Source organism: Neopsephotus bourkii, unplaced genomic scaffold (genome assembly GCF_033783945.1).
Source record: "Neopsephotus bourkii isolate Nb327-2 ecotype Australia unplaced genomic scaffold, CSIRO-AGI_Nbou_v1 NB_911, whole genome shotgun sequence".
NCBI lineage: Eukaryota > Metazoa > Chordata > Aves > Psittaciformes > Psittacidae > Neopsephotus > Neopsephotus bourkii.
The window spans coordinates 829,722-850,900 of NW_026901405.1; the positions used below are offsets into that span (position 1 = coordinate 829,722).

Below are 21,179 nucleotides of genomic sequence, written 5' to 3' on the forward strand. Positions count from 1 at the left end.
ACACATGCATCTCCATTCAGAAATACACTTTAACCTGGGTTTTCTTTCAGCGCGGTGCTGTTCTACTGGAGTTACTCACATCTGTGTTAGGTTATTGCTCCAGCATACTGCAGTGCTATACTGTAAGAGATATAGACACGTACGCATATAGAAAGTAACCAGTATGGTGTTGGACCTAAGTTCTGCACTCAGAACAAGAACCAAACAAAGCTCCTTGTCACTATCCACAGATCTACAATCTGGGGAAGTTGCCAAAATGCCTTACAAAGATATTCCTGCCTCAAAGTTCCAACTGCATAAATCCAGCATCCTCTCAAGGAAGTCCAAGAGGTTCAGCCAAAATAGGCTCTCTTAATCAGGAGCAGGTTTGGGTTTTCACACAGAATAAAAGGGGGAAGGGAGAGGGAGAAATGATCCAAGTAGCTTTTTATCAATTTCATTATCATTTTGCACATAAAGAACGTGGAACTGAACACTAGCCACCACCCAAACCCTGTCATCACCCCAATTCCCTTACAGCAAAAGCCAGGTGGTACCATTAAAGAGAATGAACTGGTTTCCAACAGGTTCACACCAGAGCTGCACTTATCCCACCCGAGTTCTGAGCTAACAGAGGCGTGGTCCTCTGTCTCTTTACCAGCTGGTGCACAGTTGTCTAACTGGTTGTACTACGAAGGGTACGGCAAAGGGGGTGACTCTCCCCCTCCCCCGGCTAATGCTTTTGTTAGGAAGTAATTGCGTTTTCACTATAGCATAGGTTGGAAAAGAAAGCTTTGGGTTAATTCTTGCTTGGATTGTTGTAACACAAAAACAGGAATGCACCTGTGCTGCGAGCACATGTACAGAAAGCATCTCCCATTCATCGGAGCCAGGAGCAATAGCGAGTGTGCTGACCAGGGATCAAGGCTCACTGGGCATCCTTTCCTTGCTTTTGGCGTAAGATGAAGAATTGCTTCCTTTATCTCCAAGGTAGAGCCAGATCTCATCACGTTTCTTGCCAGCCGCACCCCCCCTACCCCCCCCCCCCCCAGCATCCACACCCTCAGAACCCACAGACAGAAAATCTCAGGCAATACAAGTGCCCACTATTAAAAGATAAGAAGAATAGAGGGGTGATCCTGGTAGCTCCCCAGATGTGGACGTAGGCCACCCCCCTTCCCCACATCACCAGCCCCGAAAAGGCAAAACAGTCACGTTGCAGGGTGTGAAAAGAGCCTTCAGTCGCAAGATGCTGAAGGATCGCAAAAGAGATGCCTGTCTGCTGAAAGCAGCTGAAATTTCCTCCCCCAGCCCTTACCCCAGCCCCTGCCCCAGCCCCTCGCATGCTCAGGCAGCCACGCTCCCCACGGCCAACCCGGAGATGTCTTAAGAAGCACACAAAAAGGAATCTTCGTCTCTACCTGTTTTGTTCTTCTCATACAGCACAGCATGATCGTATTGTCCCCTTCCTTCCTTCTTCTTCCTTCCTTCTCCTCTCTCCTTTTCCTCTTCTGCCTCTTATCTCTCCCCCCCACCCTCTCCGCTCCCTCCCTCCCTCCCTCTCTCTGTCTCTCCTCTCTCTCGCTCACACACACATACACTCACACACACACCAGGGCAGTTAGCGGCAACTGTAAGGTCCACAGCTATTGCTCATCACACATGCACACGCTGCCTGCCTCCCTCCCTCCTTCCCTCCCTCCCTCCCTACCCTTCCCAGAATTGTTCCAGCTCTCCCTGACTCGTCACCTCCCCACCCCACCCCCACCTCACCATCACCCCCCCCAAAGTCCCTTGCCAGCCTCATGAATAATTAAAACCTCCAATCTGGACCCAATTACCCAACGACTTCCCCACCGCACAGAGGAGAGGGGACACTGCAGGCTGCGGGGGGGCTGGGGGTGTGACTGGGACATGCAGGGTGAGGAGGGGACCCAGGCAGGCTCCTGACACACAAACACATACACACCCCCATCCCAGAGCACATGGCCACTGCTATGGGTATGGGGTTTGTGCGTGACGGGTGATGGATGGTGTGGGGTGGGCATGGGGGGAGAAGAGGGACCGGAGGGTATGTGGCATGCACAGGTGACTGCGAGCTGTAGGTGGGAGCTGTGGGCTAAATGGGAATCAGGGAATGTGTTAAAATGGCTGTGGAAAGTCCCCATCCCCCTCCCCGGCATGCTCGCAAACATATATGTAGGTGTTGTCTTCTTCGTACGTGAAGGGTTGGGAGACCTTATAGCAGCCACCAGTACCTAAAAGGCACCTGCAAGAAAGCTGGAGAGGGACTTTTTACAAGGGCAGGCAGTGATTGGAGGAGGGGGAGTGGGTTTAAGCTGAAAGAGGGGAGATTTAGATTAGATAGGAAGCAGAAGCATTTCCCTGTGAGGGTGCTGAGGCGCTGGCACAGGGTGCCCAGAGAAGCTGTGGCTGCCCCATCCCTGGCAGTGCTCAAGGCCAGGTTGGACACAGGGGCTTGGAGCAACCTGGTCTAGTGGGAGGTGTCCCTGCCCATGGCAGGACGTTGGAACTGGATGAGCCAACCCAAGTCATTCTATGATTCTATGAAGGCATAAACCCTGTATGGTGAAGTCATGACAACTTTGCCTCTTGTTCCCACAGTCCATCCTATAGACCTTCCACAGGCAGCAACCATGATACTCCTGAAAAAGAGCCTATTTGTTCACAATAGCTTCAAAACCTACAGAAATCATCCCTTTCCCTTCTGGAGAGATCTCAATTAATTTCAGCATCTCAGTAATTTCTGTGTCTATTGATCACTGCCTGCAAATTGCTGTAACCTAGTATGAGGAAGACATGTGTGTCCATGCTCCCAACTACCCCCCGTGTGTGGGGTAACAGATCTGAGTGGGTTTCCATGTAGAGAAGGGCCCGAGTGAACACTGATGCTCACACACAACACCAAGCACATGTCTTGAAAGTTATAACAGTGTTTTCTCAGAATATATATGAGCAGGATAGCTATCTCTGTCACTGTGAGAGCATATTCCAAGACAAGAGTTAAACCAAAGTATGACAATGTTGAGCATGTTAAAAATATAAAGAGACTGCTGGATTTTTAGGATTTAATATACCAGAATTCAAATGTAGCTTATTTTATTCACTGCGTCTGGGAGGCACAGTCAGATGCTGTTCTCTTTTTTAGCACTAATGTCACTACATCAACTTCTCTGCCACACCATGGACTTACTTCTAATACATTTTTAATGCAAAACTGCCCTCAAAAGAGCAAAATTAAATGTCATAGGTTATTATTAAGGCCTTTGCTCTTTAAATATCTCCATTTGTACATTATTAACACAACTATTCATGCACATGTGCACGCTTATACAAATAAACGTGTACATATATAGCTAGTTTCTGGAATACCCCTCAGCACAGACTCCTCCATAATCATATTCAGTTGCTATGACATCATTGCAGTTCCCAGTACCCCATATCTTTTTAAGCAGCATTTCAAAGAGGATCTAGCTAGCTATTTGCATCTGTTTGCAATTTAAGGGATATGCCTCTTAGGGTCAAGCAGGTATCAGTGATAGTCCCGGTTTTGCAGCCTAGAAAAGGGAAATAATGGTATGATAATGATATTCAGAGAAGATACTAAACTGGGAAGAGTTGCAAACAGCTGACACAGAGCAGACCAAAGGATTAAATAACAAAAATCAGATTCAGCTGTCAGAGAAAAAGAAGGCAAACTATGCTATCATAAAAGAAGATGGGTAAGAAGTGGAGCAGCAGAAAGCAATGGGCATGAAACCTGAGGAAGGGGTGTCTGTGGAATACATCACTGCTGACAGTACCATGTCAAGGCACAGTGGAGCAGTGCAATGGTGTTTTGGAATACGTCTATGGGACTTAGGACCCTCTGCTCTGCCCCAGGATTTGCAGGGGCTCATCTCCACGGTGAAGCTGGTGTGTCATGAGCTTGTGGGCCCTTGCTAACCCACATGGCTGTTCCCATGCCATTGGGAGATAGGACTCCTCTGGTCAAACATGTATGTCCCCAGCTGAACACATCACTCTGGGCTCCCCTTGGTGACAACAAATTGAAATGGGAACTCTGAGGGTGTGATTCAGCTCATCCTAAAGCAGGAGCCTAAACTAGGTCAGACAAATCACACTTCAGAAGTGTTTCAGAAGCTTGTTTTCTTCTCGCTGACGAGGCCTTCTTAGGGAACCTCCCAGCTGAAGGGAGCCCTGCTGAGGAAAGCCTTCCCACCCTCAGTGCTTTCCCAGACACCCACCAGAGGAGGAGCAGCGAAGGGCTGCCTTGGTGCATCCAGCTATGGTCAAGCCACCTTCCTTCACACACTGGGGCAGATGCTCATCACCTTCAGGCAGAGCCAAAGGCAGCACCATGCCTCTTCTGCTCAGCCCCATGGGCACCCTATGCTTTAGCTTACTGCAAACCACTTTTGCCACATAGACAAAACCTCCTTAATAGGTTTTCGATACACACAGGGTTTGTGGTGAGTGGCAACTGCAGAGTCATACCTGAGTTTCCTCTGAATTAATCTTCTTACGTGGAAGAGCCATAAACTAAGACACAAGTTTTCAGGGCATGTCAGTTCCTAATACCCCTTTCTTTCAAAACAGCATATTTAAAAGCTGGAATTTAAATTATTTAGCCAATTATATGGTTCTGAAAACCATACCCCATCATCCCTTGCCCTGCCATTTTGGCTATGTTATCACTTCAACCTGTAAGGTAAATTATCAGGTAACACAGAAGGAAAAAAGGAGAAGTCCACAGCAATGGAAAGGCTGAAGGAAAAGAGCAGGAATTAGGCACAAATTTCAGCCAGGGAATTAATGAACATCACAAGCAAAACTCAAGGACAGAAAAGGAGGGGAATCTCCATTTCCTGAAGTCACCAAGTCAAGATGGCATGCTTTCATCCAAACAACACTTTTGTCTCTCTACTGCATTGCCAATACAGGCTCATCCAGCTCTTCTTCAGAGTTTCTTTATAACACTGCATCATGCAATGTAGACATGCCCCGAAAAGCCCCTTTGACCTCAGCTTTTGAATCTACACAAACAAAAAGGAAGAGCTGTTCTGAAGAACATGAATGGGGAGCTTGGGAAGCGGGCTGGAAGGAGGAGCTGAACAATGACCATAGATTTTTAAAGCTTCATCTGTTAGACTTGACTAAATGACAGCTAAGGAGGTAGACAAGTGTGGTATAGCCATAAACTTCAAGAGGGAAAAAAAGCCATTTGGAGTGATATACAGCCCACTGTTTGGTGCATGCTGCATGTTCCTTTGCTGTGAAGCAGAGTATGGTTTGTAATTATCCAGAGCAGCTCTTTAATTCAAAGCATATCCTTGATTCAAAAGGGTCCAGAGCATTTCAAAGTAAAGAGAAGTATCTATGATTGTTACAGAACTTATTCCCTGTCCAGTTCTGGAAGACTTAGCAGTGCCTGAAGTTGCCCCAGCAGCTCAAGGTCCACACTGGTTGAAGGAAAAAGCATCTTCAGACCAGCTGCTAATTTAGGTTCAATAGTAGCAAGTTTAGCTCTGGGTTTGAAGAACTACCTAGTTTCAACCTGCTCCTGGGCCTGTAATCAGGCTGATTCCCTGGGCAGATGAAGTTAAGTAAAGGAGGAGGCAGACAGTTTGCCTATAAGAGCTGTCCCAGTGGTAAGATGCTAAAGTGAAGAGGCGTCTCTTCGAGAGAAGTACAGTGAAAGTCCCGTTACTAGGGATATTTAAAGCTTCAGTAAAAACAGCTCGGAAGTGAGTGACTTGCCTTCATTGGGAGAGAGACTGGGTTTTCTCTCTATTCATATTTTACACATATAGTGGTAGCCTCATCTTTTGTTAGCCAACTTTCATTCAGAAGGGAAAAAAGCCAATTTTATAAGGATTTTTTAGGATCCTCATTTGAATAGGCATTCCTGAAAATCCCACTGGTGGCCCACTTGTAGTTTTAGTTTCCTCAGTGGTTTTGCAGCTCTTGTCTCATTTGGCCTCACTTTCAGTCATCTATGGCTTAATGGCACAAAATAGTGCAGTGCAACGCTAGAATCAAACTCCCATCCTAAATGATTCAGACATAGCCATGAATCTCCTCAGAGGAGTTCCCGTTTTTCAGTGTAAGGACCTCTCATGTCAATTTACCTTGGATTTCGGTTAATCCTAAATTATTAATAACAGCAAAGGAGAGCCTGGTTTCTTTTGACCTGAGACTGTCAGTATGCCACAGGCTGAAACAAGTGACTTTAAAGCCATGATTTTCAAAAGCCACAATGCCATTTACTCTTGCAGAGAAGTGTTCAGAAGATGCCAACTCAGGAACACTCCAACTCATTCAGTGCCTTTAATGACTGCTCAGTTGCTCGTCCTCCAAGACACTGAACACACATGACATTAGCACTTGTTGTCATTGTGCTAGTCCAAGAGAGATGCACAAGTGCTCTGCATTTATTCCCTGTGATTTCCATTTCCCTTCTCATGCCTGCACAGCTGGGCTCACAGCACCTGACTTTACAATAGGAAACATAATAAGAAATTGCCTCAATAATTTCCCTGTTCTCATCATTCTTATTAAACTGTGGTTTCTGTACATTGTGTGGCTCATACAAACTGGAATTTCTGGGCGGAGGCAAGGGTAGAAGGATTTTTAACATGCACAAGGAACGGTCTGTACAACCCCCAGGTCAATGTTAATTATTATTAAGCTTCAGAATCGTCACAGATTCAAACACAACAGTTCAATCCCAGCACAGCTTAGTGCTGAAGACCATAACTCTTCAATAAAATGAAATCTCATCTGCTTGTCTGTCAAAAAGCAAAAGGTCAGCACAGAAAGCAGTCGACCTCTTAGCTATCATTCTCAGTGTAGTTATGCCCGACCATGAGGAAATGTGATACTTTACAAGCCAAACCAAATAGGAGACAGGATGACCCAGCAAGCTTCTTCTTTCTCCAGGTACCCTTTAGTATGTGCTGTTGGGTATATGCAGCAGTCCCTTTTGCTGTAGCATAGGGTAGCAAAGTGAGTTTTGAACCAGGAGCTCAGCATGGGCCAGTTTACCCTGCTTCTGAGGCTGGCTCCATCATTCACTGAGTCCTGTAGTGCTGTGACAAGCTGCTGTCAGCATTCAGGCTCACAACCTTGCAGTGCCACATGAGGGATGTCTGTGCTGTTCCGTGCTGCAGGGTGTGATGGGACTAGGATGGAAACAAACACTAAGGTACGTGTACACTAACTTCAGGGCATGACTGGAGAAGAGTCCATCTTAGTGCTGTTTCACTCCTCTCCTGACTTCTTCAAGGATAGATTGCCATTCCCATAACACTGCAGTGCAGAACACGGGAGCTGCCCAGTGATACAAGTATGACAACGTGACAGTATCATGGTGTGGAGTCACAATTGCTTGAGCCTTCTTTGGACAACCCGGCCCTGCCCTGCACTGGCCCACACTGCCCCTCATTCAAGCCAGAGTGAGGATGCTGACATGACTGCTCCAACACTGGAAGGTGGGTGGACAGGGACAAGTTCATCCTCCTTTTCCCTATCCCCACAGCTGATAGGACTCTTCATTCTCTCCATCAAAACAACTGAGTTGAGCTGAACCAGTCTGTATGCAGGAAGGTACATGGGTATCTATACAGATTAGATCTGCCCCTCAGCTTTCCAGGACCTGGCATTAAGAGTTTCTAGCCATGGCCATGCTTCACTCACTGGTGACCAGGCCATGCAGTGATCAGGGTCATAGCAGCAGACTCCACAAACTACAGGACCACAGTAGGAGGAGTATTTGTATTGTAGAAGTGTGAGGTGGTGGAGGAGTGATCTGACAGGACCCTTTCACTCATCCAGAGCTGTACATGGGGGAGTCAGAACAGCAAAGATCTACCAGGAATTAAATGAGCAGGAAAACTGTAAACATCCACCTGCCTTAAGGCTTCAAAAAGCATCTCTCCTTGCCTTGGCTTTATTTAGATTAGCCACAAGATACACACTGAAAGAGGAAAATCCATACCCCTTAGTCTGTCAGACAGACATAGCATATGCAGAGGGTTGTTCCCTTGCAGTTAGTATCTTCAACACAAAACTCACTGCATCCAATTAAAGTGGGGGAGCTCCTCAATCAAAAAGGCAGAGCACAGGACTTATGCAAGCAAGAGGTCTGCAGTTCAGCCTCACCATGGCCAACATCTTGTTAGAGTTCCCTTTGAGTAGAACCTTGCTAGAAGTGGGAGATGGACCCAAAGCGATTTTGATGCAATCCTGTATCAAACCTATACAAATTTCAAATAGATACTGCAATGCTCTGACAAGCTAAAAAGTGCTCTACTTGGTCCATAAAATCACCAACACTGGAGAATGGAAATTCATAGTTAAGTTTCCCATGGCCCTGACAATCATTCCCTCACTTCAGCAGCATCAGAGCTGTGCTTTGGTGGGGATGTGTATTAGAAAGAGTTCTCCTACAATGCCAGAGCCACCCGATGTCCAACCTTCAGTACAGCATTTATTATTTCTTTTCCAAGACCACACTGTCAGCCAAAGGAATTCATCCTGGAGGGCAGGAAACACAGATGGAATTTTATTAAGAGTCCAGGACTGTACAGACAGGAATCCAAACCTGCTTCCCTGTGCATGGAAATTGCGTTGCAGCAAAACTCAGCTCCAGAGGATAGAGAGCTGTGTTTCTGGAGCATGTTTTTCTGGAGGTTTATAAGCCACTCCAAGCATAATGGTGAATTTTCTCACTGTGTAAATCTGGGGGATTAGCTCCTTCCCCAAGTGATCCTAGTAGCAAGGAGAAAGAGAAGCTTTCTGAATAGGGGCAGCCTCATGTCTCCAGGCTGTTATACATCTCCGCTCAACCCTTGACAGAACTGTATTATACAAGTGGCATACACCATGCATGCCTGGCACTGCAGCATGCTAGAGAAGTCTGTCCTCTTGCATGCCTGCTGCATCCCTTTCTTTGCCCTACAACCTGTATGCACAATTCACCCAGTTTGCCCATTCCTCCTGGTACAGTTGCCACTCACAGAAGCCAGTCCCCTCAGTCCAGTAGATGAGGAATAACCTGACACAAATAGAGGCCAGAGAGAGTTTCTTAGCCTGAAGAAGGCATCAGGAAGCAGGAAGGGGGGTGACAAGGGCGTTCAGCCAAGCGCACAGGGCACTTCATGCCTACTCAGGTACTGGCACAGAAGATGCAGTGCTCAGTGGAGGTGGAAAGGTCTCCTTCAGCTTGAGGGAGAAAGGAGGGAAAAGGCATTCATTTACTGCCTGTGTCAGATCTAGATGATCTTCTCATGTGTGCTCATTTCAGCAGGGTCACGTTAAAATTTACTTCAATATTGTATGCAATAAAATGAAAGCTACTTCTTCCATGTTACCCTAATTTATTCAGCCAGAGAGCAGGTAAAAGAGTTCATTCTCTGTTTGTTATGAAAGCTAAGCTCAAGTATGAACAATGTTCTGTAGTAAATGACGGAGAGTTTGACAATCTTATCTGTATCGTATGATCACATATTGAAAGGTCCTATTGTTAAGAACAGATACAAGAGAATACAATTTCGGCTGCTTCAGGAGCTGTAATTCTGAGCTTCCTCATTTCAGACTTCAAGTCAGGGATCTGTGTTTTCTCAACATAGCTTTTTGCATGCTAGTTCCTTGGATACCTTCTAAAATGGAAATAAGTCTTTGTAAGATTAGGAAAGCAAACAGTGTATGGCCAGCTTTCTCGAAGTTAGGTCCAGTGCAAGGATAAGCCTGGCATGGCCCTTCCCTTCAAGAACAGGCCTGAGTGCTGCCTAAAACTTTAAATGTCATTAATTTCCTTCTTAAGGATAAAAGCTAAAAAAAAGAAAAAGATCAGAGAAAAGAAACCACTGAGGCCTCAGGCAACACTTAAGCACAAAAGAGGTAACAACCCAGCAGCCTCAGGTAATCTCCATATTCCACATGATACATGCCAGACCTCCCTCCTTAGCTGTTAGCCACTAATGTTGAATAGAGAGCAGCATGGTCATTTTCATTCTTGCATTAAGCTCAACAGTTGCCAAGCCATAGCTTGAAGCACTTTGACAGCCACAGGGTCTTCCAGCATTTCCTGCAACCACTGGGAATTAACAGGCTAAAACTGAGCCTGACAGGGAGAGGGAAGCTGCGGAAACACAGCGCTCATTTAGTATTGTTTCTTGGAAGCCAGTGAAGGTTATTAAATCTTAGGTCTTTGGTGAATACTGTTCTCTTTTGTATGTTTAGTCAGCCAAGAAGTCAAAATGGTCTCTCAAGGGATCTTGAGCTACCGTGTCTGACTTAATTCTGATCATACTGTGCCCACTGAAAATGGGACTTCTGCATCTGCCTTTTTACCAGCTCATCAAACTCCTGCAGGCTCATACTAGATCTTCTTCATACACAGTCCAACCTCACTGGCCTCAAATTTGTCTATTTCCCAGGGTATCTCTGGTTCCTTTCTGTGTAAGAATACTGGTGTCACATCTCAAGAAAATTAAAGGATAGGTTTGCACTTTGAAAATGTAAGCATTAAAGTAGGGCTTGATTTTCCTCTGCACACAGAAAAACTAGGAAGCATTTGTTTTCCCTTCGCTGATCTTAAAACTGGTCTTAAATCCTATCTTACTGTCACTTCCTGTTGTACAAGACTTTTTGTGTGTCCTGTAGCAGTAAGGTCATCTGCGTGTCAAAGCTCTTTGAGCTGGCCATGTCATTTCACCTAATCCTGAGAACCTAACAACAGTGTTTACCAAGACATTATTTAAAGGCACAAGAGATGGTAAATCTTTCTGCCCTCCTGAAATGTTATGAAGTGGAACAGAAATTCCCTGTAGTCACACTCTGGCTGAATTGCCCTAGCTCAAGAACATCACTGAAGACTTAAAATCCTTTCATTATGTGCAGTTCAGTCTTGTGTGTTTGTAAAATCTGTCCAAGAATTTTAATCAATCTCATGTCCTTTTTGATTCGATTTACTGGTAAATTACTTGATCTGCCATGAATTCTGTCTTTCCAAGATCCTTATTTCTTCCTCTGAGGGGTTAAATCTACAGAAGGGTCAAAGCCAGGATACCTCAGGCTGCCAGAAAGATGCCTTGAAGAACATTAGCTTCCATGCCTTTCTCAAATTTCGATGCAGAACCACTTCCTTTCAGTTTTTCAGATTTTTTTTGCAATATGCTATTGAACCTGATCCACTTATACAATGTTTGACTTTGAGCACATTCCTCCATCACCCCATCCAGGAACCTAATATGCTCCGCTAACTTTCTTCTGGCCCCAGGGTTCAATTGCTCTTAAGTAAAGCTTAAAGCAAAGCAACACCACCTCCTGAAACAAATGAATGTTTTCCTTGAATTTAGGTAATAATTCTTTAACATGGAAGACATAAAGCTAAGCAACAAGCCACACTTTCTCAATGTATATACACTTACGCCCTGGCAACAGCATTATCTATTTTTCTAAGGCTCAGCCTAGAGTTCATATTATTTAAAAGCTATATACTCAAAGCACTCATTCCTTTCTTTTATGATTTCAAATAGTTCCACATCTGCTTTTCAGTGCAGTGAGATATTTACTGCTCCTAATATGCTTTGGGACCTTGATAAATTTACTTCAGTTTCCCAATTACCAAACTGCTAAAGGAGGGAGAAAAAAAATTCCTCACCTATCTTTCTTTAAGTCCCTTTGAAATGCATCATAGTTCATCCTTACTCTTAGTCACTGCTGAGCACACCACGGTTAAGGTAATTAACGTTACCATGTGTGATGAAGACACTTTTTGAAATGTCTCAAATCTGCTCTTTTTGAAGTCCCATGAGGAAAAACGCTTCCTTATTCTATGACACCGTGGCACATATATGACAGTATACCTGCATCTACCCCTTGTTCTTTGGAGTTCCTTTCTACTATATACCTTCTGTAAGCTCCCCCTGACAGAACCATCTTCTTGAGCCTATACAGTCCCCTCCTTTGACTCCTCTAGCCCCTAATGACTTCTTCTGCCCTATCATAAAGGAAGACACAGAACCTGCCACAGTCAGAACTGTCTACTGATTACTCAGACACTCTCTACCTCAGGAAGTATCAGAGCTGCAAACTGGTAGAGGCTGGAAGGAAGCATCTTTGCTGTTTCTTTTATTGCTGCTCTCCATCCCTGGTTTTGACCCCTAGAAGTGGAAAGATCAGGGTGAAGAAGTTGACGAGGCCTTCTACAGGCAGCTGAGAGCGGCCTCACAGTTACATGCCGTGGTCGTCGTGGGGGATTTTAACTTCCCTGATGTTTGCTGGAAGGACTACTCGGCAACCCAGCCGCAGTCCAGGAGGTTCCTCCAGTGTATGGATGATAACTTCCTCATGCAAATGGTGGACGAGCCAACCAGGAGAGGTGTGCTGCTGGATCTCATCCTCACTAACAAGGAGTGTCTGATCGAAGCAGTGAGGGTTGAGGGCTGCCTTGGTTGCAGTGACCACGAGATGGTGGAATTCAGGATCTTGTGTGGTAGGGCCAGTAGAATAGCAAGTAGAATCGCAACCCTGAACTTTAGCAGGGCAAACTTTGGCCTTTTCAAGCAATTGCTAGGGGAAATCCCATGGGCTAGGCTGCTTGAAGGGAAAGAGTCCCAGGATAGTTGGTTGGTGTTCAAGGACTGCTTTTTCCGAGCTCAAGATCAGAGCATCCCAACACGTAGGAAGCCAAGGAAGAGGGTCAGGAGACCTGCGTGGCTAAATAGGGAATTGCTGGGTATGCTCACGTGGAAGAGGAGAGTTTACAGGTCATGGAAGGAAGGGCTGGCCACTTGGGAAGAATATAAGGCTGCTGCTAGAGGATGTAGGAAAGCTGCTAGGATGACTAAGGCCTCCTTGGAATTAAAGCTGGCGAGAGGGGTCAAGGACAGCAGAAAGAGCTTTTTCAAATACATGGCAGATAAAACTAACACCAGAGGCAATGTAGGCCCGCTGATGAACGGGGCGGGTGCCCTGGTGACAGAAGATACAGAGATGGCAGAGTTACTGAATGACTTCTTTGTCTCTGTCTACTCTGCCGGAGGCAGTCCTGAAGAGCCCTGTACCACTGAGACCTCAGATGGAGATAGGTCAAAGGAGCGGTCTGCCTTAGTCGATGAGGAATGGGTTAGAGACCAGTTGAGCAATCTGGACATCCATAAATCCATGGGTCCAGATGGGATGCACCCGCGGGTGCTGAGGGAACTGGCGGAGGTCATTGCTAGACCGCTCTCCATCATCTTTACCAAATCTTGGGAAACGGGAGAGGTGCCTGAGGACTGGAGGAAAGCAAATGTCACTACTGTCTTCAAAAAGGGCAAGAAGGAGGACCCGGGTAACTATAGACCGGTTAGCCTCACCTCCATTCCTGGGAAAGTGATGGAACACCTTGTCCTTGGTGCCATCTTAAGGCATATCAAGGATAAGAGGGTTATGAGGGGCAGTCAACATGGCTTCACCAAGGGGAAGTCATGCTTGACCAATCTCGTAGCCTTTTATGAGGAAATAACACGGTGGATGGATGATGGCAGAGTGGTGGATGTGGTCTACCTTGACTTCAGCAAAGCGTTTGACACGGTCTCCCACAGCATCCTCGCAGCTAAATTGAGGAAGTGTGGTCTGGATGATCGGGTAGTGAGGTGGACTGTGAACTGGCTGAAGGAGAGAAGCCAGAGAGTTGTAGTCTATGGGGCGGAGTCTAGTTGGAGGCCTGTATCTAGTGGAGTGCCTCAAGGGTCGGTACTGGGACCAGTATTATTTAATATATTCATCAACGATTTAGATGAGGGAATTGAGTGTACTATCAGCAAGTTTGCTGATGACACTAAGCTGGGAGGGGTGGCCGACACGCCAGAAGGCTGTGCTGCCATCCAGAGGGACCTGGACAGGCTGGAGAGTTGGGCGGGGAATAACTTGATGAAATATAACAAGGGAAAGTGTAGAGTCCTGCATCTGGGCAGGAACAACCCCAGGTTCCAGTATAGATTGGGGAACGACCTGTTAGAGAGCAGTGTAGGGGAGAGGGACCTGGGGGTCCTGGTGGACGACAGGGTGACCATGAGCCGACACTGTGCCCTTGTGGCCAAGAAGGCCAATGGCATCCTGGGGTGTATTAGAAGGGGGGTGGTTAGTAGGTCGAGAGAGGTCCTCCTTCCCCTCTACTCTGCCCTGGTGAGACCTCATCTGGAATATTGTGTCCAGTTCTGGGCCCCTCAGTTTAAGAAGGACAGGGACCTGCTGGAGAGAGTCCAGCGCAGGGCAACTAAGATGATTAAGGGAGTGGAGCATCTCCCTTATGAGGAAAGACTGAGGGAGCTGGGTCTCTATAGTTTGGAGAAGAGGAGATTGAGGGGTGACCTTATTAGTGTATATAAATATATAAAGGGGGAGTGTCACGAGGATGGAGCCAGGCTCTTCTCAGTGGCAAACAATGATAGGACAAGGGGAAATGGGTACAAACTGGAACACAAGAGGTTCCACTTAAACTTGAGAAGAAACTTCTTCTCAGTGAGGGTGACGGAACACTGGAACAGGCTGCCCAGGGGGGTTGTGGAGTCTCCCTCTCTGGAGACATTCAAAACCCGCCTGGACACGTTCCTGTGTAACCTTATCTAGGTGTTCCTGCTCCGGCAGGGGGATTGGACTAGATGATCTTTTGAGGTCCCTTCAAATCTCTAACATACTGTGATGGACCTTTGGTTTATCCAAGGGCAGTCATTCTCGAGCTGCCAAATGGACCCAAGAACACCAGAGTTTCCCTGCCTCTCCTTCGTTAATTTGAATCTTCCTCTGTCTTCTACCCAGAGACAATATTAGTGACACTCCTGGAGATTGAACTATCTTTGTGGCTACTGCCTCTTTGTCAAACATGGGTGGTGGGATGAGGTAGTGAGAGTTGAAGTCTCCCAGTGCCAGGGACAGGCTGACATTCTGAGCCAGAAGAAGTACCAGCATATTGGGTCAGTTTCCTTGCTATTGTAGTGCTATAAGTTGCTCCACATGTAGGTTTCCAAATCAATGAATACAGGCTTTCAGACCTATCAGAAGCTAGTCCTGCAGCAGCTGGCTTCTACCATATTTCTTCTGCAATTGCTGGACTTACCAACTGTTGTTGGGCAGCAATATTTAACCAAAGGCTGTGGTGTAGGGCTCATTTAGTCAATGACGTCTGTGACACCTGTGGTGCCAAAGAACTGCTTTGAGTTGCAGCAGTGTTAGGACTAACAGCACTCTTCCAGGCTTTCCTACTCAGCAGGAAGCAGTTGCACAGCCATGCAAGTAAATTACAGGCTTATCATTCCTCATTCAAGCATCAGCACAGTCATTCAGCAGAATCCCCATGTCCCTACATCAAGACTATAGAAAACTAGCAGCTTGAACTGTGCTGTGTATTTGCGCTTCACCTTATTTATTGCCCCTGCTCAGTAACTTTGCTGCATGGTTATTCAGCTTTGAATAAGGAGCATGTGGCACAGAGATGACTGAAAGACAAGGCAGTAGAAAAGAGCAGCCTAGGAAGCAGTTGTGCAAGGCTTATTATAAAGGGCAGCTAACTGATTCATCAGTGCCTTTCCCTGCAAACCATGCCATACAAATGCTATTTTGAAATTAGCTTTGTGGAATAAGAAGGATTAGTTGGCAACGGTGTGCATGCATGAAGCGTGAATATGTAATGTCTTCTCTCCGTAAAGGAAGATTGTTTCTTGGTTTTGGGTTGGTTTATTCCCCCCCCCCCCCCCCAACTGCATGGTTTCAATTTAATTTATGATGGGTGCCCCAAGGCCATTTCTGCAGCCAATTCTAATTCAAGGGAATTAGCAGGATTTTCATTCTCTAGCATTGGACTGGTATTCTGGCTCTGACTCTCACCCAATGCTGGAGGAAGAAGGCAAAAGAAATGTTATAACCCAACATAATAATATGCTGCAATAAGGAGAGATACCAGGATCGCTTCCTTTTGTAGGTCTTGCAAGGAAAAACAGCAAATCTGCCAGGCTACAGCTTGCTGTGTTAGCATGCAGGAAGGTTGAAAGAGCATATGGCAGGAATGGCTGCCTGGCTGCAGTGCACCTATTGCCAGCGCCGTCATTCAAGGCTGTGGAGACAAGATAAAGGTCTATTTTAGTGCCCTGGCAGCTGACAGGAACCTGTCATATAGCAGAAGCTGGTGAATCTCAGTCAGGGGAAAGAGGGGAAGAGAAATCAAAAGCAATCAGAGTCAGTGCATGCTCCCAGGGGCAAGAGACAGGGTGAGGTCTCTCATGTATGCTGTGCATACAGCACCTAGCACAAAGGGGTGCAAGAAGTAGACAGGAGAAGATGCCAGAAGAATCTGGACTGAACTTTATTTCATGTTGTAGCTGCTTTTCAGATGACCCGGGGAAACATAACGCTGTTGGACATGAGGAAAGCTCCTCTGGGGTGTCCCTGTGACTACCCAAAATGAAGAAGAACCTGAGCTGGCAGGATTTTCTTTGCAGTGTTCCTGATAAATGCAGGGCTCATTCCCACAGCTCCAGAGTCAGGATATGAGGGAGGAAGAAGGGGGTGTTTTCTTTAGGGAAAATTTTGACTCTTCCTGCACAATCAGTCACAGTTCTTGAGCTGGGAATGTAAATACTGCAATGTTTTAAGGAAAAAATGTTCTGCAGAGAGCAAATACTTTCTGTTAGTGCATCTAGAGAAAAAGGGCAAAAGATCCCATGGAATAGTTTTGCCTGATTTTGAGTTCATCTTCCTCTCAATTTAGTTTTAGTCACATGATGTTAGACACAGTCCCTCTACTGAGTCTTCCAACAACAGCTTCCCCTACCTTTACAGTTGCTTCCAGGTAATTCCTCACATAATAGGCTTTGAGCTTGGGCACTGCTGTGTCACTTCCACTCCCATAAACACACAGCTTTTCCCCCCACAGAAGTTAGTAGAAGTGTCTCTTGTATGGTGTTCTGCATCTTATCAAATCACACCTATGGGCTGCTTGCTCCTTGAGGCAGAAGACCTCTTTTAGACTTTAGCTACAATAGTTGAGCATACTGCTGGAGCTAGACAGATGTGTTAGCTCCTTTCATCTCTTAACACAAGTGCAAATAAAATCCAACCTGGATTTCAGTGGCAGTTGGGAATAAACTCTGGATTCAGATCCAACAAGCAAGGCATTTGAGTCAGATTTATGTGCAGCCTTGGAACATAACGTCCCTAAAAACAGAACCTGGATTCATTCCTTCTCACTGACATACTGTGTCAATGACACATCTTCTTAATGTGCCTCTGGTGTCTGATTGTTCCTCATGTTTCCTCTGGCTTCACACAATAAAACACCTTTTGAACAAGCACCTTGCCATCTTGGAAGCTAAATAAACTCGGTCTGTGCCTGAAAAGCGTAGGAAAGAAGGCAAAAGATACGTGCCAGTAAGGGTGGAAGAGAAGCTAATCTTGCCTTGGCTGGGCTCACTTTGGTTTCCCTCTTCAGCTTCTTTCCGTCAATCGTTGTACTAATGTATCCCCAGCGGTACTGATCCCAGAACAATATGCTGCAAAGATGATTACAGTCTAAAAAAGAAAAGAAAACCCTGTCACCATGGATGTCATGGGTTTCAGCTTTTCACATTTAATCCTTTAATTGGTCTTTCTGGCAAGAAGAATTCGATACTTGGCTTTACTGCTACATGGATGAGCCCTACTGGAAATCCCATTGGGATAAAGTTACAGTCATGTGGCAGTAAGAAGATCCTTAGCAACCTCTCAGAAGGCTACCCAGAGGGTTCCTTGTTGACATCACAGTTTCTGTGTGATGTCATAAAGCCTTCTTTATGACAAACCAAAAACAAATAGGCAGTAGAACCTCTGGGTATCTGATGAGACTGTGGCTAGTCCTTACTCTGCTATTGTATGGACTGCTATGGCAAGGGAGAGTTTGGGTCCTGGCTTAGAGCCACAATATGGAATAATGCAAAATACGGAATAAGAAGGTTCAGCAGGCTGCATGTGCAATAAAAGCAAACATTGTAAAGATATCAAGTGTGCTGGGCAAGAGGGAGAGAGAACATTATACTGAGTCACTTGGGTAGGTCTAGTCTCAGATGTCTTCCAAACTTAACTATTGCCTTATGAACAGTTATCTGTGTGCTGTTGGGCAGACCCAGACAAGATCTAAGTCATCTGAGCAACACTCTCTGGAAGAGACAGTTTTGTCTTAAGGGATTATACATGTAAGTTGCCTTGGAACTTCCCAGCTAAACATCTCAATAAAATTTAATCTCCCATGCCCCAGGCCAGGAGCAATAGCAGCTTCTTTGCATTCCAGATGAGCAGCCCTTGAGGTATGAAAGAGAGGAACGACTTCATTTAGAAGGAAGTGAAACATAGGAGCTCTGATTCACAGTCCTATTCATTAATGACTGGTAACTCTTTCTTCTCTTAGAGAAGGGGAAAGACTTAAGTCAAATGGGTGACCCTCCAAGATAGGAGTGCACATTCTTCTAAGTTAAGAAGTTCCTGAAGATTTGGCCCTAAAACCTCCCCTCAAGTTACTCAGTTTGTGCTGATGTAACTCATGAGGCATCTGGATCTTACGACCCATCGTCATGCTGTACGTGCAATGAAAACAGAGCAGATTAACACCCATGAAGCTAAAAGTAAGAGCGTCACCTCCAAGGCTGGGCCTATTGTGCTTCTTGCAAGGGGTGGGGTAGGATTGGTAGAGCTCTGCGTCCATCCTGGATGTCACCATGGCACACCCACGCCAGCATCTCCACGGAGACACAGCACATTTCTAGCTCCTGCATCACCAACTTGTTGCCAAGGAAACAAGAGGATGCAAGGGGAAGGAAAAAAGGGAAAAAAAAAAAAAAGAAAAAGGAGGAAAATATCTCAATGACATTCAATTTTGAGACAGTCAAGAAACCCCTGAAAGGGATTTTAAAAGTGCCTGAGAAGGAAATGGAAATTGGGCTTCTAATTACAGATTCTCAACCAACTCCTTTTTATTCCCCGGTTATTCTGTCTGCTCACGTCACTGTCTTCCTGCCATTCTCTGTCTACAGAGGTATGAATGCCAGACATCAGTGAAAAGAAAATCAGAAAGAGCTTTCCTGGAGTGAAGGAGAGGAGGAAGGGAGGGAGGGGGAGAAGGTTACTTGGTACAAGCAATAGTGGAGATTCCATAACTCAGAGAAAGGTGGTGGACAGAAGCTGCAGAAAGGGAAATGTGTGGCAGAAAGGCAGAGTGGGAGTGGAGGTTTCTGTGAGAAGGGGATATGTGCAGTTGGCAGGTGTGGGTGTACACACTGACACCCAAATGCATGTGTATTTTTATATATGCAGCTGAAAAGGCACATGTGTATACAAAGGTAGCTCTAAATCCACAGTCAAAACCCTGAGTTGTGCACTTCCCAAAAATCCTTCTATTGCTTTATAAATCGAACAATTAAACAAAAAGCTTTGTCTTTTCATGTTGTTTCTTTTATATCACTGCATTTACAAGCTTGCTCCACAACCAGAAAAGCAACAATTTCCATCCCTTTTTAAATGACAGCCAGTATGTTCACGCAACCACCTGATTCCAATAGCTGTGGCTTTGCAGAAAATAATACAAGGAGAATCACAAGAAGGTGCTGAGAGCTGGCAGTGCACATAAATGTGAGAGCACACAAGAGAACCAGCAGATGCACCTGCTGCAAAGCTCATGAATGAGTCCAAAGGGGAGGATTTGTTCGCTGTTTCTGTGCAGGCAGACACGGCCACCAAGATGAGCTGTACAGGTGCTGTCAGAGCATAGCAGAGCCAGGTTCCAGCAGCACTGAAACCAGCATGCTCCAGAATTAGAAGCACCAGCTATCTTGGGAAATGAGCATTGAGAAGATTAACTGATGGAATAAATGCCTGCATATCATCTTAGGCATGGGAGACAGGGAAGGTTTCGTCGGATGATAGCATGAAGCAGTGCAGATGTTTAATGGCTATCCTGCACAGCTTGCACTGGGGTTAGTGCTGAAGTAGATGAAACGGCTCTGTCTTCACTTTCTTCTCTTCAGTATTCAGAGTCTCACCCTTCTTCACGCCTCGAGCCTGTCATCAAGCTTGCAGCCAGAGGTGAGATGGCTGTAGGCCAAAAAGGCAAACTTCTAGACAAAAGCTAACTCTTGCTGAATCTCAGTGAAGGCTTTACAGAATGACACTGAGGGATCCCCATTAACACCAAAGGAGTTCATCCAGGTTGAACACCCATGGAATTAACAGTTGATGGCTGTTGATAATAGAAGGTTGTTAACAGGTCCATCCCAGGTACAGAAGAACCAGTGCTGGACAAACATCAATATCCCTTTGTGCCCGCTACCACCTTCTCCCTGCCCTTTGCACATGCCTTTGCAGGACTGAGAAGTTCCTCCCTATTTTCCCTTGCTAGAAGCAGTTGTGAAGGAGAATGCCAAGTGCTTCTGTCCATACCTGTATGCTGGCACCCCTGCAGTCCAATAGCTATTCCTGAGGTTGCCATGACATGGAAGTGATAGGTATATGAATCACAGTTGTGGAGAGCACCAGCCTACATGCAGATGCTGCGTTCAGATTAGCAGAAGCAAGTCCTGGCCATCCCAGTTCTCTACCATTTACTGCATGAGGTTGTTTGAAGTATCCAGTCGCCTTAGGGACTGTAAGTAGGAGAGGACAGGGAAACCACCTCTCATATGTATGCAGCAATGTGAAAACATAAGAACACAAGCAGTCTAAATGATGAAGCCTAAGGTCAGATTAAAACATTTTAAGTGGTTGTCAGTGTCACTTCAACATCATTCCCAAGCGAGGTGGCAATAACTGAAGGCCATGGAAAGTGGCCTCTATTCTGTGTGTCCCAGTCTTGCAGATTCAGCCTTTGCCCTTGTAAGCAGAACACAGTTTGGGCACATCTGAAGGGGCCATGTAACTCCAGAAGAGCCTGGTTCTAAGGACTGAACATGGGTAAGATATAGGGAAGCAGAGGCACTGCTGTCAAGATGCAGAGCGCGAGCCAAGAAGAAGACAGAAGCAGCCTTTTCCCTATCTTCAGCACACAAAAAAGAGCATCTTAATTCTCCATCATATGGCTAAGTCATGCTTTCTCTCTAGCATATCCAAAATGTCAGAGATAAAAACACCATTCAGGTGACTACTTCCTGAATAAAAACTGAATGCTTTTA

At 45.7% G+C, this 21,179-nt stretch overlaps 1 protein-coding gene across 1 annotated transcript in view; it reads right to left on the reverse strand.

The window, feature by feature from the left end:
* GAP43 (growth associated protein 43) overlaps positions 1-1,638 on the reverse strand; it is a 56,689-nt gene extending 55,051 nt beyond the window's left edge. Inside the window, exon 1 of the mRNA XM_061357682.1 lies at positions 1,401-1,638. Within this exon, the coding sequence (XP_061213666.1) occupies positions 1,401-1,430 (30 nt within the window). The 5' untranslated portion in view covers positions 1,431-1,638. The remainder of the gene's footprint in view (positions 1-1,400) is intronic.
* Positions 1,639-21,179: the final 19,541 nt, after the last annotated feature.